Below are 15,455 nucleotides of genomic sequence, written 5' to 3' on the forward strand. Positions count from 1 at the left end.
TCAGATCGCTTCCGATTTTGGGTTTTACACATTTTCAACCCGCGCAACTGACAACCGTTGGCAAGCGAGCATCGCTATGGTTGAGTGATTTCCTCATGGATGAACGTGCGCTGTCACGAGCAAAAGATGACCTCAGATTTCGAGGAGTGAAAGGCACCACAGGAACCCAAGCTTCCTTTTTACAGCTTTTCAAAGGAGATGCTTCTAAAGTCCGAGCACTAGACGAAAAGGTAGCAAAATTGGCAGGTTTCGATAAGCGTTACCTTGTGACAGGACAAACTTACTCTAGAAAGGTTGATTTGGAAGTAGTCTCTGCGTTATCTGGTTTAGGAGCAACGGCGCATAAGATGTGTTCGGATATTCGTTTACTTGCTTCTCGTAAAGAACTTGAGGAACCATTTGAAGCTACACAAATCGGATCTAGCGCAATGCCCTATAAGAGAAATCCTATGCGGTCCGAACGTTGTTGCGCGTTAGCTCGACACCTGATAACACTACAAGCGAACGCTGCTAACACGCATGCAGTACAATGGCTTGAACGTACTCTGGACGATTCTGCGAACCGTCGCTTAACTCTTGCCGAAGCATTCTTGACAGCTGATGCAACTCTTCTTACATTGTTAAATATTTGCCAAGGATTAGTAGTCTACCCGAAAGTTATTGCTCGTCATATAGCACAAGAATTACCATTTATGGCCACTGAAAATATAATTATGGCCATGGTACAAAACGGAGGAGATCGTCAAGTATGCCATGAAAAAATAAGAGTTCTGTCTCACGAAGCTGGAGCACAAGTAAAGCAACAGGGCAAAGATAACGACTTGATCGACCGCGTGAAGAGCGATCCTTATTTTGTCCCAATTATTTCACAGCTGGATAGTATATTGGACGCGTCTACGTTTATAGGAAGAGCTCCCGATCAAGTATCAGAATTTATTGAAGAAGAAGTAAATCCTATAATTTTTAAATATAGCAGTATTTTGGCCGATGCAGAAAAGCCTGCAATCCTAAATATTTGAAGTGAATTATATTGCTGTTAATTACTTAATAAATAATTTTTAATTCTTATTAATATTGTTATGTAAGGATTAAAATTCGGAGAATATTGTTTAAAAATTATATATTTACAAGTTCAAGAGCATTATTTCTATATTTAATATAACCAATATCATACAAAATATCACTATAATACAATGTGTCACATTTTACATGATCTAGACAATGGTAACTAAAGGTCAATCAATAAAATCGAAGTACATACTTAACAAGCATCAAGCTGAGTAAGTACATATTTAATAATAAATTACACTAAAATAACATCAACAAAATGGTCAAATAAATAAGCTTATAGTAATACAAAGAGAGACATACAATTCACGATTTCCATGACATAGAGTAAAAACATTGTTATTATTTTAATCACAATTTAGATGGCACTAGCAAATTAGAAATGTTTTATGTCCCATTCAATTAAAGAGTATTGGTCAATAGCGTATCTCCTTGGCATGCTGGTCCCTGACTCGGCCAGTTACATGCGCCCATATTAGGATCGAACGTTAACTGCACTGGGCAGTTAAATACATGGAGCGTAAATCTTTGCTTAGTACAATCCCATCTGCAAGCATAGAATTTGTTACATTGTTTTGGATGCCTGAACAAACCTGCTCTTTGGCAGTCGACTGTTCCTTGCAATGTCTCGTCTCTACTTCTCCATCCACCAGGCCCATAGCGATCGAAAGATTGTGAATTAATGATACTATCTGCGGATTCTGCCTCTTTAACTTCAGCATTAGATGCCGCTTCTTGATTCAACAAAACAGTTTTGTAAGTCGGCGCAATAGTCACAGCCTTTACTCTAGGTCTTATTCTCACTGTTTTTTCTGTAGATGAAACAACAATAGGAGTACTGGAATCGAAGTTTTCGGAATATAACTCATTTATTTTAGGAGTTACTGCGGCAACGTAATTATTCGGTTCTTGGTAATCCTGGTAATACGAATCATCTGGTACTATTATAGGGTTAATGGTAGATGAAATAATTGGAGAAGGTGTAGCGGAATTAATTGATAATTGTAAGTTTCCAGATCGTTGACCCCATTGATTATCACTAATATCTCCACGATCAGAGTCATCGTAATCATTATTGTAATCGATTACATCCGGTTGCACTTGTACATTGGGCCTCTTTCCTTTCAGTATAAGCACAGGTGATTGACAACTACAAACAGCACCGAGTTTTCGTACAAGTAATGGATTAAAATCGTTTATTTTGGTTACAACAGCTACCTTGGGCTTAGTCTTTCTAATTGGAACTTCAGATATTTCTTGATTGAATGGTGCAAGTGTCGATGTCACTGTTTTTGGCCGCAATGAATAAGAATCAGTACTAGATATAATCGGTTGTGCTGTAGTATATGTTACAGGAGACACGAGCCCAGCATCAGGTCCTACAGTGCCAAAACCTAATAAATGGGACTTTGCAGTTTCGACTACTATATTTTGTTGTCTATGCACAGGAACTGGCCGAATTTTCTCGGGTCTTGTGTCACTAGGAGGTAAATATTCCGGTGCTTTATATTGAGTTGTTGACTCAATGTATGTGTAAGGAGTATTTGTCGAAGACACAACAACAGGTGCAGCTGTAGTGTAAGTTACTGGGGAAATTAAACCAGCATCAGGTCCGACAGTACCAAAGCCAAGTAAGTTAGATTTTGCTCTTTCCACCACTAAATTCGGTTTTCTTAAAGGAGTTAAAGTCGAAACAGAATATTGTTCTTGATAAGGATTATTCTTAATAATTTCTTCTGTATTTTGCTGATTAAAATCAAAGTTTTCAAAATTCACTATATCAGATCCCTTTTCGTCCGCAGGTGGTAAATATTCAGGGGCTGAATATTCTGTTGTTGATTGTGTGTATTTGTAGGTTGGTCGCTGGGTAGTTGATATTACAATGGGCTTGGCTGTTTTTGGGGGTAAATAAGTATTTTCAACTTTCGGTGGTAAATATTCACGTTCATTGTATTTAATGTCAGATGGTGGCAAATATTCCCGTGTTGTAGAAGCACTACTCAAAGTGCTGGGTTTGTATGTAGAAGTTACTATTGGTGTTGAAACAACTGGAGGCAAATACTCTTCAGCTTTATAACCAACTTGAATTTCAGGTGATTCATAAGCAACTTGTTTATATTTAGTGGTAATTGTAGTACCGGGGAATGACGAAAAATGAATAGACTCTTTTTTCGGTTGTGAAATGTGAGATGTACTATATGAAATCTGTTGAAGTGGTGAGTTGTGTATCGATTCATAGCGTGGCGAATTATCTACAGCCTTGTAATATTTCTCGTCGTCAGTTTCATGTATGATAGAGGACTGTTGCTCTGCAAGGGGAGACAAAGTAGATGACACACTGTAGGATTGTTGATATTCAGTTTTTGGTGGTATGTACTCTGGGGCTTTGTATAGTTGTTGTTTCCGTGGCGTTTCATATTCAGAATAGTGCTCTTCATATGCTAATGTCGATGGAGTCGATGACACAATTACTATGTCTTTTCCGGATTCGTATTGATCATTCGATTGTTGGATGAATTGGTGTGATACCAAATTCGCGTCTGAATATGATTGTCCTTTATTTAAAGTTTCAACGTTACGTTGTATTTCAGGTTGACTGTATGAATATCCTTCTTGGTTTAATTGAATGTTTTGGCTCGTATAAGACTGTTGTGCGGAACTTTCATATTTTACTGGCTGACTGACGTGACTAACCTCGTGTTGGTGAATTATTGGCTGATATGTCTGAGTATAAACAGAAGCAGTTGGTTTTACGTATGTAATTGGAGTAACTTTTTCGGTGTATGTTAAGATTGGGTTTTCATAAACGGAGACTGAAGGTTGTTGATAAGTCACTGCAACTTTGGGTGTGGACGAAACTGGAATATACTTCTGAGCTTCAACTTTATGAATAGTTTGATGGCTGTAGGACTGTGGTTTGTAGGTGGATGCTGATGTAGATGCTGGTGTAGAATATTCATGTATAATGTTAGGTCCATCTTCAAATTTAACTGAAGGCGCTTCATAATTATAACCGGTAGATCCACTGTAAGTATTTACTTTACTGGCTTCAACATTATGTAAAGTTTGATGACTCTGTACTTGAGGCTGATAAGTGGATACAACTTGTTGAATAGCTAGTTCTGGTTGAGCAGTGGTATATTTTACAGTTGGTTCTTCGTAGTTTCCATTCGATTCATAGGCAACTTTTATTGAAGGAGTATAAAGCTTACTATCCTCTATTTTATGAATTGTCTGATGACTATAAGCCTGTGTATTGTAGGCATGATGTACATTAGTTTCTGGAATTACTTTTTCTGTATATTTTAATAATGGATTTTCGTATACTGTGACAGGTGTCTGTTGATATGTAATTTCTACCTTTGGAGTATCAATTTTAGGAATTGTCTGATGATTATATGATTGAGGTTTATACGTTGAAACAATTGGTGCAGGAGTAGAGTATTCGTATGCAGTCTTTATTCCTTCTTCAAATTTTACTTCTGGCTTCTGGTATTCATAACCATCATTTTTAGAATAAACGTTTACTTGACCAGCGTCTACTTTATGTATTGTTTGGTGACTGAATACCTGGGGTTGGTATGTGGATGCTACAGCTGGCAGGGGTGTGGTTGACGGAACTGGTAGATACTGTACTTGTGGTGTTTCCACTTTTTGAATTATTTGATGCTCTAATGACTGTGGGTTAATTGTTGACACGACTATTGGTACTGGTGTAGAGTACCCATATGTATTTACTGCATCCTCAAATTTAATTGCTGGTTTTTTATATTCATATCCTAGTTCAGATTCTTTTTCAGAATAGGTCTTCACTTGACTGGCATCTACTTTATGTAATGTCTGATGACTATATACTTGTGGTTGTTGATAAGAAGATACAACTGGCTGCACAGTTGTTAACTGAATAACAGGTTTGGGTGATTCGTATCTAATATCAGATTTCGAAAAGTCATAATCCGATTCAACTGCTGGTGCATATGCGTTTGATTCTACTTTATGGATTGTCTGATGGCTATATGAATGTGGTAAGTTGGCATCAGATGCTTGTGAATAGGTGACCGATGGACCAGTAGTGTAAGCTACCAGTTTCTTGAATGGTTGCTCAGTAATGGGCGTCGGAGATGAATATTCAAACCCAACTGATTCGATTTTGTGTACAGTTTGTTGACCATGACCAAACCCTTGTGGTTTATACGTGGACACAGATACAATAGGTGCTGGTGTTGTAAAAGATATGCCGTCTTCAAATTTTATACTTGGTTTAGAGTATTCGTATCCTGATGTTACAGACTTGCCGCTAGACGATTGACTTACGGAACTAGAACCATCGTATTGATTAGAACTGAAGGCATTATTTTCGTACTGGTAATTCAAACCTTGGTTATAATCTGTAATTTCTACTTTAGGAGTAACATACTGTTTTACAGCAATGGCAGTTGGTTGTACATAAGTTATAGCTGGCTGTGAAATGCCAAATAATTGCTTTACAGTACTCTTAGGTGCTTCTGGGACATATGTTGTTCTATACGTTGTAACCGGTACAGAAGCTGTAACAGCAAATGGAGTTGCTGTTGTAGGAATTCCAGAGGATGTAGGTGTAGTGACATAACTGTATTCGTTTAAATTTTGACTGTTAGTTCCAACGTGGTTAATGGAAACTGCTGGTTGAGATACATAAGGTATATGCCCAGGATATGTTTCATGAATAACTTCGTGTCCTGTAACCAATTTTGAAGCAGCATTGGCTTGTTGGTAATTTAACTGGTCAGTGTAACCAGCGTCAACTAGTGTAGTTTTTCCAACCAGTCCAACATTCACCGCGCCAGCGGTTAGAGTATGAGAAGCGCCAGTATATGCTTTAGAGTTGCTCAAATAATTTCCTGTATTCGAGTTACTGTAAGTTCCATGATATTGACCTGTAGTGTCACTATTGTAAGCCCCAATGTGTCCATCAGCCCTATATACACCACCCTCGTATTTTCCAGAATTGCTGTTAAACGAATCTGAATAATCAGCATTGTAAGAACTGGAATAACTACCTCCTGTAGACTCTGTGTGAATATAAGATCCGGAATTGTCCTGCACATATTGTCCATCATTATTGTCAACGTACTTGCCTCCATTATTACCTTGCCCTGTACTTGAACCATAATCATTATATTCTCCATTATGTCTGTAGCCAGCGTCATCATGGGTATATGGCACAACAGGAGAATCGACATGTTTATAAGGTTCAGCGTAATCGCCTGATGGGTCATGAATATAAGCGCCAGAATTATCGTCATCATAATTATAATTACTACTCTTGTAATTTCCAGAGCTTATTATAGAACCAGAATAGCTATTGAGGCCTTTAGTATAGCCACCATTTTGTATATTGGCTTGTGCAATATTATAGGCTTTTCCATGGCTTGTTTTCGTGCTAGGAAGCCTGTAATCATCTAATATTATAGAACCACTGGTATATTTGGGTGCATTGATGTATTTAGTGGGTTGAACCAGACCTAAGTTAGCATCACCGACCTGATATACTAATCCTTGACCTTGAGAGATACTTGCATCGTTTCCAATCTCATAAGATTGGCCTGATCCAAATGCGCCACTAGCTAATTCCTGAGAAGCTATGAAGTTGGAGTCTAATGTATCATCTTTGGTTAAGAATCCACTTTGGATTCCAACTAAGTTATCAAGTGAAGCACCGGAGACGAGACTCTGATGAGCAGCAATGTTGACTGCATCGGCTGTCTTGCCATGGAAACCGGTCGCACCTGTAATTGTAATATTAGATTTTTAACTATGACTGTAACATACTTATATGAACTACCGACATTTATGATATCTGAATAAGTTAAGAGATAAGAGTGAGGGCAATCAAATTAATCCGAGATACAGCGGTAGGCTTGCCTGTGTCTTTGGATTCATATATATTCCCGCGTGAAATATGAGCAATAACGCAGCAGCAATCACCACAACTATGTCTCTTACAATCTCATCTGAGATAAGAGACCTGACTGTATTACCAATATCGTATTTCCATTCTCAGAGTTCTGTTAAAATTTCTTAAGGTAAATATTTCGGTGGCTAACTAGATTGGCTCTTATGACATAATGTAACTGAATTTAGACATCTTACCAGTGAGTGTGGCAGAAGAGAACCCGTAAGCCTCAGCTTCGTATCTGCCGATGTTCCCGCAAGCTGGTACGAGCCACGGCCAGTCACACTTGAGTTTCTCAGCATCGAATCCGAGGCCGAACGGACATCTGAATTCGTACGCAGTCAGCGGTGCCTTCCCGTGGTCGAGGCAAGCAAAGAACCAGCGGCAGTTCTCAGGGTCCGCGTAGTAACCTAAATATATATCATTATAAGTGTACGAGGCTGGTGGAAGATAATAAAACGAAAATGAAGGCAAAACTGTTAGCCAACAATGTCAAATTCATCAGGAATTGTCTCTGTTAGTTTGGACCTGACCCATTATTAACAATCTACACTGCTATGCCACACAGAATTATTGCTATAAGCTTATATATAGGTACAATACCGAAAAAAACTTTGTACAAAGGTTACTGCGTGGGTACCTCTGATTCACCTAGATCAGTTGCGAAACATCTTGCTTAATAAGTTGTGTTAAGGGTAATAAGGCAGTAAAATTACCGGATACGGAGTTATATCCTTAGTACACCAATGGCAACGCATCATGTAAAATTACAATATCCCGTCATGCCGGCGTCCACCGGGAGGGCAACGCATAAGTGGTGTCACGTCCATAACATGACAATGTGGTTCTATTCTGTCGTCTGTTATATATAGGCGACACTTACCATTAAGTGGTTGCTGTTTAATTTCCAGTTGTATAAAACATATAATGGTTTTTGCGACCAGATTCTATTTACCTTCTCTGTCGGGACATAAGAATCTGTCCCGTGGAACGGGTGCAATTTCGGCGGAACCTGGGCATGCAGTCGCGCTGGGGAGACTGCCCGGCCATACGCAGACTTCGTAGCGAGCGTCGAACGCCAACCCCGCCGGGCAGTCGAACTCAAACACCTAACAACATACATGTTAAGCATTTTGCAACGTAATAGAATAAAATATCTGTTAAGTAATATTTATTGAGCAAAGCCTATTTACTCACTAAACGATTACTTAAATAACAATCGTGCATGGCAATAGCTGTTCATGCAAGGGATTTTCATTTAATGTTAGATATACACATAATAAGTGTACAATGTTATTTACATTGTATTTAATTTGCTTAAAAAAAGAATTCAGGTGAGTTTCTTTCTCTCAATTGAGTTACATACTAAACTGGACGGTAGAAAAAAAATATTAAAGAAACCAGGATAAATCACCACGGCGATCACATGATGACATGATGTCCAAGGTGCTGTTTATGTATACAGGCTACGGTTGCCACTTACCACCAAATTGTTCTATGTTCCACTTACATAAAAAACTATACATAATGTACACATATTTCTTATGTATTTATGTATTTATTACAGTTGTTACTAGTAGGTATATACGTGAATATAAAAGAAAAATTCTTACCGTATAGTCAGGTGAGAGCTGGTCAAACTTAACGCAGCGATAGAACCTCGCACAAGAGCGCGGGTGCACGAAGTATCCTTGTCGAGAGCAAGAGAACTCAGTCCTGGTGTCCTGTAATAAACAAATTTCATAGGCAAAAAGAATCATCACCATTTTCTTTACTTTATCCCGTATCGTTTAGGCTCGGCATAATATGCAAAAATCATCTATCTATACATATAAATAAAATTGGAGTGTCTGTTTGTAATATTGAAATAACCGTTTTTTATTACATGCATATGAATATAAATACGGTACATACACCAAAATAACATTTTTTACAATTTTTGTCTGTCTAGAATGGCTGACCGATTTTGTACGTCACGTGAAATGTACGAGCAAAAATTTTGCCTTCATTCCAGAACTTTGCTATTTTTCAAATGTAGAGCTATTTTTCAAAGATTTACGCCAGGCGTACATTTGAATGTTTGTAAGTGGTAAATATTTTACAAATAGCTGATTGATTTACCTCTCTTATAGAGTGTATGACGCCATCAGAGTCGACGATCTGATTAATCCTGTAAGGGGACACTTGCAAGGCGTCCAGGGCGCGACCCGGTGCCGACAGGATCTCGTGCTCCAAGGACCTGCAGCACATAAATTATTTTTATGAATTCACATTTAAATAAAATTAATAAATTGACACATCTATTCACGAATTTGGTGTGGCTGTGTATTCGCCTGGAAGTTTCTATCGTAATTCGTCATTTTTGAAGCTAGAACGATGAAACTTTTACTTGACTTTTTTTTATTATTAAGTTAGTTTATTAAATATTTAATGCTATCGAAGGATATTCCACGTGGCCGAAGTTATGAGCACAGCTAGTATATAAGGTATACATAAATGTCGAGTTGCCTGAAGTAAACTAAAGAAACAAAAAAAGAAATAATGGTATCGTATCATCAAAAAACAGATCTCTCTGTGATATCATGGACACAAATGTAATGTACGTTGTCAAACAATCTAGTTAACTTAAGATACTAGTGTCAATTTACTGTGTTACTTTATTAGCAAATACGACAATTAAAGTATGAACCTATAATTCCCCTGATTTAATACTTAACAACTATATAATCATTTTAATAATACAGTTATACGGATTTTAACACGAATAAATCTATACACCTATTTGATATATTACTATTATTATTTATGTTTATTTCATTCTATCAGTCGCTATCCATCACCCCCTGTCTTTTCTACTCGACCCAAAGGCTGACTGGACGAGATCGCTCAAGCAATAAGACCATCTTCTGTACCTATATATATTACACACTTTATATTCTGTACCACATCAATTGACCTGCACGCGGTATCCTTAGATACGATTTTGGTCAATTATTTTTAATTAGCACTTTGGATTAACTGACCTGATTTCATGTTTATCCTATCGTCGTTAACTGGTGGCCCGCCTGCGTATACAGTTAGCACCACCTTATGTGCCTTTTCATATACATACATTCATTAAAAGATTTTCTTAGTTCAAATGAACAATCATTATCCTTTAAAATCTATGAGCAAAATTTAATGCACAAATACTATGTATTGCTATTTTGAAACATCAGGCGTACTTTTGGCCTCTTATACATCTTAATATAGTATAAAATGTAGTCGCATCCGCTATCTATTCGCTTAGATCTTTCAAACTACGGAACGGATTTTAATACAGTTTTTAGCAATAGAGTGATTCACGACGAAGATATAAATGTATAATAGAGTACTTACTTCTAGCTACCCAGAAGTAAGTATATTGTCTTACATCAAATTGTCTTACCTCATTACTTTAGTTAAGAGATGCATAATTTCATTAGCATGTGCACAATTTTCCTTTCTCTCCTTTTACTTAACAATAGGTAACGTAAATAATTAGTACCTGAGTACCGCAGCTCTGGGCGCTCTGCTCTGTTGATTGAGGACCTTGGCGAGGGCAGCTTTCAGACTGACTCCACAAGGAGTCTCCAAGTCACGGTCAGCGTCATGCAGTGCGAGCCCGGCCAGGCCGCGCACTCGTGCATATTTGCCTTTTACGTCCACTGAAGAAGAGTCTTCGAACGACATCCATGTTGTATTCCTTAAAAAAGAAATAAATTCATCAATCACAATAGAACAGAAAATCTTTCATAGGAATAAACTTAATTTTAAGCACTTTTTTTTACACAATTTACTTCTCACGCGGAAAGCTGTCTCATCACAAATAGAACGAGCAAGAAACTTGCCTGTTGCTCTTTTAAATAATTAAGTACTGTATTTAAAGAAAATGTATTTTTATTTTGAACTGACTTCAAACAGAAAATATCTACAATAACTCTTCTTGCTTCTTCATAGAATAGAGAAAGAGAGTAGACTAGTGCCTTAATATAAAAACATCACTATACAATTAAATAAAAAAATACAACGGATTTATTATTTTGTTTTTCCACTACCATTAGAATGTGTGAGACCACAAATACTCAGTGCGGAAACCAGACCACCGCTATTGGTAGCATTATGACCTTCACTACTAGTGATCATATTCCGACCGGTATTGAATCTACACCTATATTGCGACACGTGTTACGCCTCCAGGCATCATCAGGCTTTGAATAGCATTGGAAGCCTGTTTGTTTACTGTTCCTAGACGTACTCTGGTCATCAAATCCATTAAGTAATGAAATGGACTTCCACAAAATAACACCTAATTCGATAAAATATAAATAAATGAATATAAAATTATATATATAAAAAATCACTCACTTGAATGCATAAGGCGCTGACAGATCCTGGTCTCTCTCCAAAGTCCATCTTCCCTTCTGCAGTAGCCTGCAAATTTCAGCTTGGTCTATTTCCTTGGGTTCCTCCTCTACTGTCGGGCTGCCTGGGGTACTGAGGGTTTCGTTCAGCAATGTGAACTTGTGAGCCGTCGCTGGCAAACTGATGACGATCTTCGACGCTGGTACTCCGAGTCCTACTACTAAGTCTACCACAGAATCCTGCAAATATACATGTTCCATTTACATTTTTTATTTACAATTATATAATATATGACGGCCTTGGAGGTTTAGCGGTTTAGATACCATCTTACTGCTGATGGTCGCGTGTACGATTCCCCGCATTTGAATATGAACAAACATTTGTATTCATGATAATGATTGTTTGTAAGTCTGGGTTTTTCTATACATGTATATATATAGGTATAACATGTATACATTTACAAAAAAATATTTATGTATTTATATCAGATGTTTAGTACCCATCACACAAGCTCTGCTTAGCCTATGATAAGATGGCGTTGAATTGGACTAGAATGATTCTGGGTTATTATTATTATGCACCAGCTGTTACCTGCAATTTAAGCTGCTATTTATATAATGATTAATCTCATTCTAGATTATTTTTTAAATTTAAAAGATATATCTCGTAATCCAATCTAACCTCGAATCAAATTTCATTAGTTTCCCCTCGGGGGTTTAATCGTGAATAGTAAAACATACAGGCAGATACAGTTTCGAATTTATAACAGTAATATGGATGATAAAAATAATAATTCTGTTAAATAACATCTAATTAGAGGGAAGGGGATTGTTAGTAATGTGTACCATCATGACCCCACTACTAGCAATGTACCATGTCAGGTTGACCTCCACGCGGTTCCTCCTGGAAACTATCGTCATAAATTCCTGGTGAATTTATTACGATGTGCTAACTGACCTGACCTCATGTTCATCTTATCATCCTCCACTGGTGCCCCACCAGCGTAAACCGTCAGCGCAGGCGGGTGTTCCATTCCATTATCATAGATAAAAAAAATAACATCTAACTATGTACTAGATTACGTTTATATATTCACCTGCCATCTGTGGCAGAATCCTATAATTACCTATTCAACAGAATACTCGAAAAATCCTTTTTAAATTAGGGTTACAGTAAAATGAACTTTATCTGTGTTAATTCACATGTAAAGACCGTGTGACACGAAACAACTACTTTTTGCACTGGCTTGCCTTCACCGTAAAAATCTAAATTACTCATCCCTGTACAGTCGCCGTCAAAATTATGCGAACAAAAAAGTACACTAAATGTCGTATGTGAAAATTTAATTGATACACAAATTTAATAATTACATCCACTTTCCCAATAAGGAAATGGGTTCACTATTATTTAGTCATATTTTCAGTAATTTCATTAATTTCGGCATCGCATACAATTTATGACTTACGTGAATATATTCTATTATATTATTTTTGTTTTGACTACTTCAATCGAATAACTAACCTCATTGATAGGAAGCAACTGAATAAGCAGACAACAAAGACACCGATTTCTATACTAATACGGATTAGTATGTACGTACAAAAATCTATTGTGTCTCGTATTTCCGAATTTAATATTAAACTAGTTTTATAATAAAATACAATATTGTCATCCACTTATTTCTGAGAAGGCACAGATATAAGACACATATAAAACATACATTTTTGTAATATTATATTATGCGACTGTACCTAGATTCGATAGAATGAAAACTATGCACATAAATCTAAAGGTTTTGAATGGAATGAGCTGTTTCTAATTACCAACGTCTCGATGTAAATTGTATAGGTCACATACGTTGAATATATTAAGCTAAAAAATATATCGTCTTTTTAACTCATCGTAACTCATAGCAATTAAAGCTTAGCCCCTTTATTCGTAACTAGCTACTTGCCCCGGCTTCCCCGATTATGCATGTATTATACATGCTTCCTTTTGAATGATTCCATCTATTAAAAAAAGCGCTTCAAAATCTGTTGCGTAGTTTTAAAGATTTAAGCATACATAGGGACGCACCGACAGCGACGGCGACTTTGTTTTATACTATGTAATGATAATGATATTAAAATCTTTTTCAAATGAATTTCCTATATGCATTACGCTAGTTTATTAACAGTTTCTAAAATAATTAAATTGCTAGTTAAAAAGAAATTAAAGTGCTTAATTCCGTGAATCGGACAAAACAGTAGAATAAGTAAAATAGGTTTATTAGACATTGGAGTCTTTGTAACAGTAATCAAGATATAACTGTTCAAATGCAGGCGTGCAACCTAAATAAACTAAAGTATTAAAACTATATCTTGTAAATGATTGGATTGAGTATCTGACCCTTTAATAGGTCAGTCAGTACTCAATAAGTGACCATTTTCGAAATTCGTATAATATTCCTAAGGATATTCACGAAATGGTTTAATAAAAAAGTATTTGCAACTACTTAAATACAGTTAATTGAAAAGAATGATTGATTTTATAAAAAGTAGTGGCACTGAACGGCACAACTGAGAGGGTGCTAAAGTAAATTTAGACATTTTATTGTGTTACCTATAGACTTAGTAACATCTAACTTCATTACAATGGTATAAATAACTCAATGGAGTTATTTACTTACCGTGTTCATCATATCCCACATTCCGCTCAGTCTACTCGGATGATAAGTCATCTTCTTCACCACCCCTAAAGCATGTGTCTGAACCATCACCAAGTCCACTTTCTTCACCAGAACCCTCAGGTCGTAATACTTCGCCAAGAGCTCAGGGTTAGCTGGTAATGCCAGGAAGAGTGGTCCTCCACCAGAGGAACTGAGGGTTGATCTGGCTTCTTCCACCGCCTGCAGGACTTTCGTCTTGTTGAGCGAACGATGCGCATCATATATCTCAAGACCTTGGACGTGTTTCGACTTGAGAAGCTTACGGAGATCCTGTAAATAGATGAAAACAAATTATGATTCAGGAAAAATGTAATATGAAGAACAAAGTCAAATTCTATTATAAGAAAGTCGAAATTAGAAATAGAACTATAGTATTTATTACTATTTACTATATATATTAGAATAATAGCTATTATAGTAAATTTATGCCGTATGAAACTTATAGCCAATATTATTCTGATTTATAAGATATATTACTGTGAAGTTTCATAAAAACTCAGTTAGAAGTTTTTGCGTGAAAGAGTAACAAACATCCATTCATACTCACAATCCTTCGCGTTTATACTCGTAATATGACTAAGATTTTCCTATATTATTAGTATATTGAGGAAATTTTTCAACAATGTTACCTACATTGTTGAAAACTTTCCTCAATATACTAAGAACTCGAACTCATAACCCATTTCTTAGTGGTTGACATTGAACATGTCCATGTACACGATGAAGCCGTATGTCGCACTACTGGCGGCGTGTGAATAAATCCTTCGCCGATGAAAAGTTGCGTAAACAAGGGAGCGCCTGTACAGTCACCACGACAAGTAAGTACAACTTGTTCCATAGAGAAAACAGCTTGTTTTTATGTGGAACCAAATCTTATTGGCACTGTGGAGCAAGTATCAACATGCAGACGTCAAAACAAAAAAAATGTATATTATTTTCTGGTTTCTGGCGAAGGGACTGTATTACAAGCTGGTAAATATAATTATTGAAAAACGGTTGAAGATAGTGGTTTTTAGGAATAGTTTATTTAATATGTATGAAAAAGGCAATATATTAAGAATGATACTGTATTTTTCTCAAGAAAATAATAAACTAAATATATAAAAAGGTGCATCATGCACACATATAGTACCAACTATGGATGTAACTACATAAAAAAAATATACACTATTTACATTAGTAACCGGGACTAAACACGAATAATTTTATTGCAAATATATGAAATACTTTTATTTACCATAAAATTGTTCGTGTTTAAATAATCTATGTTAATCAGAAAAGTTTAAAAATAAGTATTGAAAACAATATATTAGATATTTTAATCGACTATATTTTAGTGTATTAGTAATTTCTTAACTTTCA

At 36.4% G+C, this 15,455-nt stretch overlaps 2 protein-coding genes across 2 annotated transcripts in view; one reads left to right on the plus strand and one right to left on the minus strand.

Moving 5' to 3' along the window:
- The window catches only part of LOC131843830 (adenylosuccinate lyase-like), a 51,669-nt gene extending 50,570 nt beyond the window's left edge, over positions 1-1,099 (plus strand). The window contains exon 3 of the mRNA XM_059192582.1: positions 5-1,099. Within this exon, the coding sequence (XP_059048565.1) occupies positions 5-1,019 (1,015 nt within the window). The 3' untranslated portion in view covers positions 1,020-1,099. The remainder of the gene's footprint in view (positions 1-4) is intronic.
- Positions 1,100-1,466: 367 nt separating this feature from the next.
- LOC131843870 (mucin-2-like) lies at positions 1,467-14,776 on the minus strand. The gene is made up of 9 exons (XM_059192630.1): positions 14,753-14,776; positions 14,055-14,363; positions 11,390-11,625; positions 10,530-10,727; positions 9,125-9,242; positions 8,617-8,727; positions 7,959-8,112; positions 7,201-7,413; positions 1,467-6,836 (listed from the first exon to the last, which is right to left on the minus strand). The coding sequence occupies exons 1-9, from the start codon at positions 14,774-14,776 to the stop codon at positions 1,471-1,473; spliced, it is 6,729 nt and encodes a 2,242-aa protein (XP_059048613.1). The 3' UTR covers positions 1,467-1,470.
- Positions 14,777-15,455: the final 679 nt, after the last annotated feature.

The sequence above is a fragment of the Achroia grisella genome, unplaced genomic scaffold (assembly GCF_030625045.1).
Source record: "Achroia grisella isolate CSIRO2021 unplaced genomic scaffold, CSIRO_AGI_Agris_v1 utg352, whole genome shotgun sequence".
In the NCBI taxonomy this organism is placed as follows: domain Eukaryota; kingdom Metazoa; phylum Arthropoda; class Insecta; order Lepidoptera; family Pyralidae; genus Achroia; species Achroia grisella.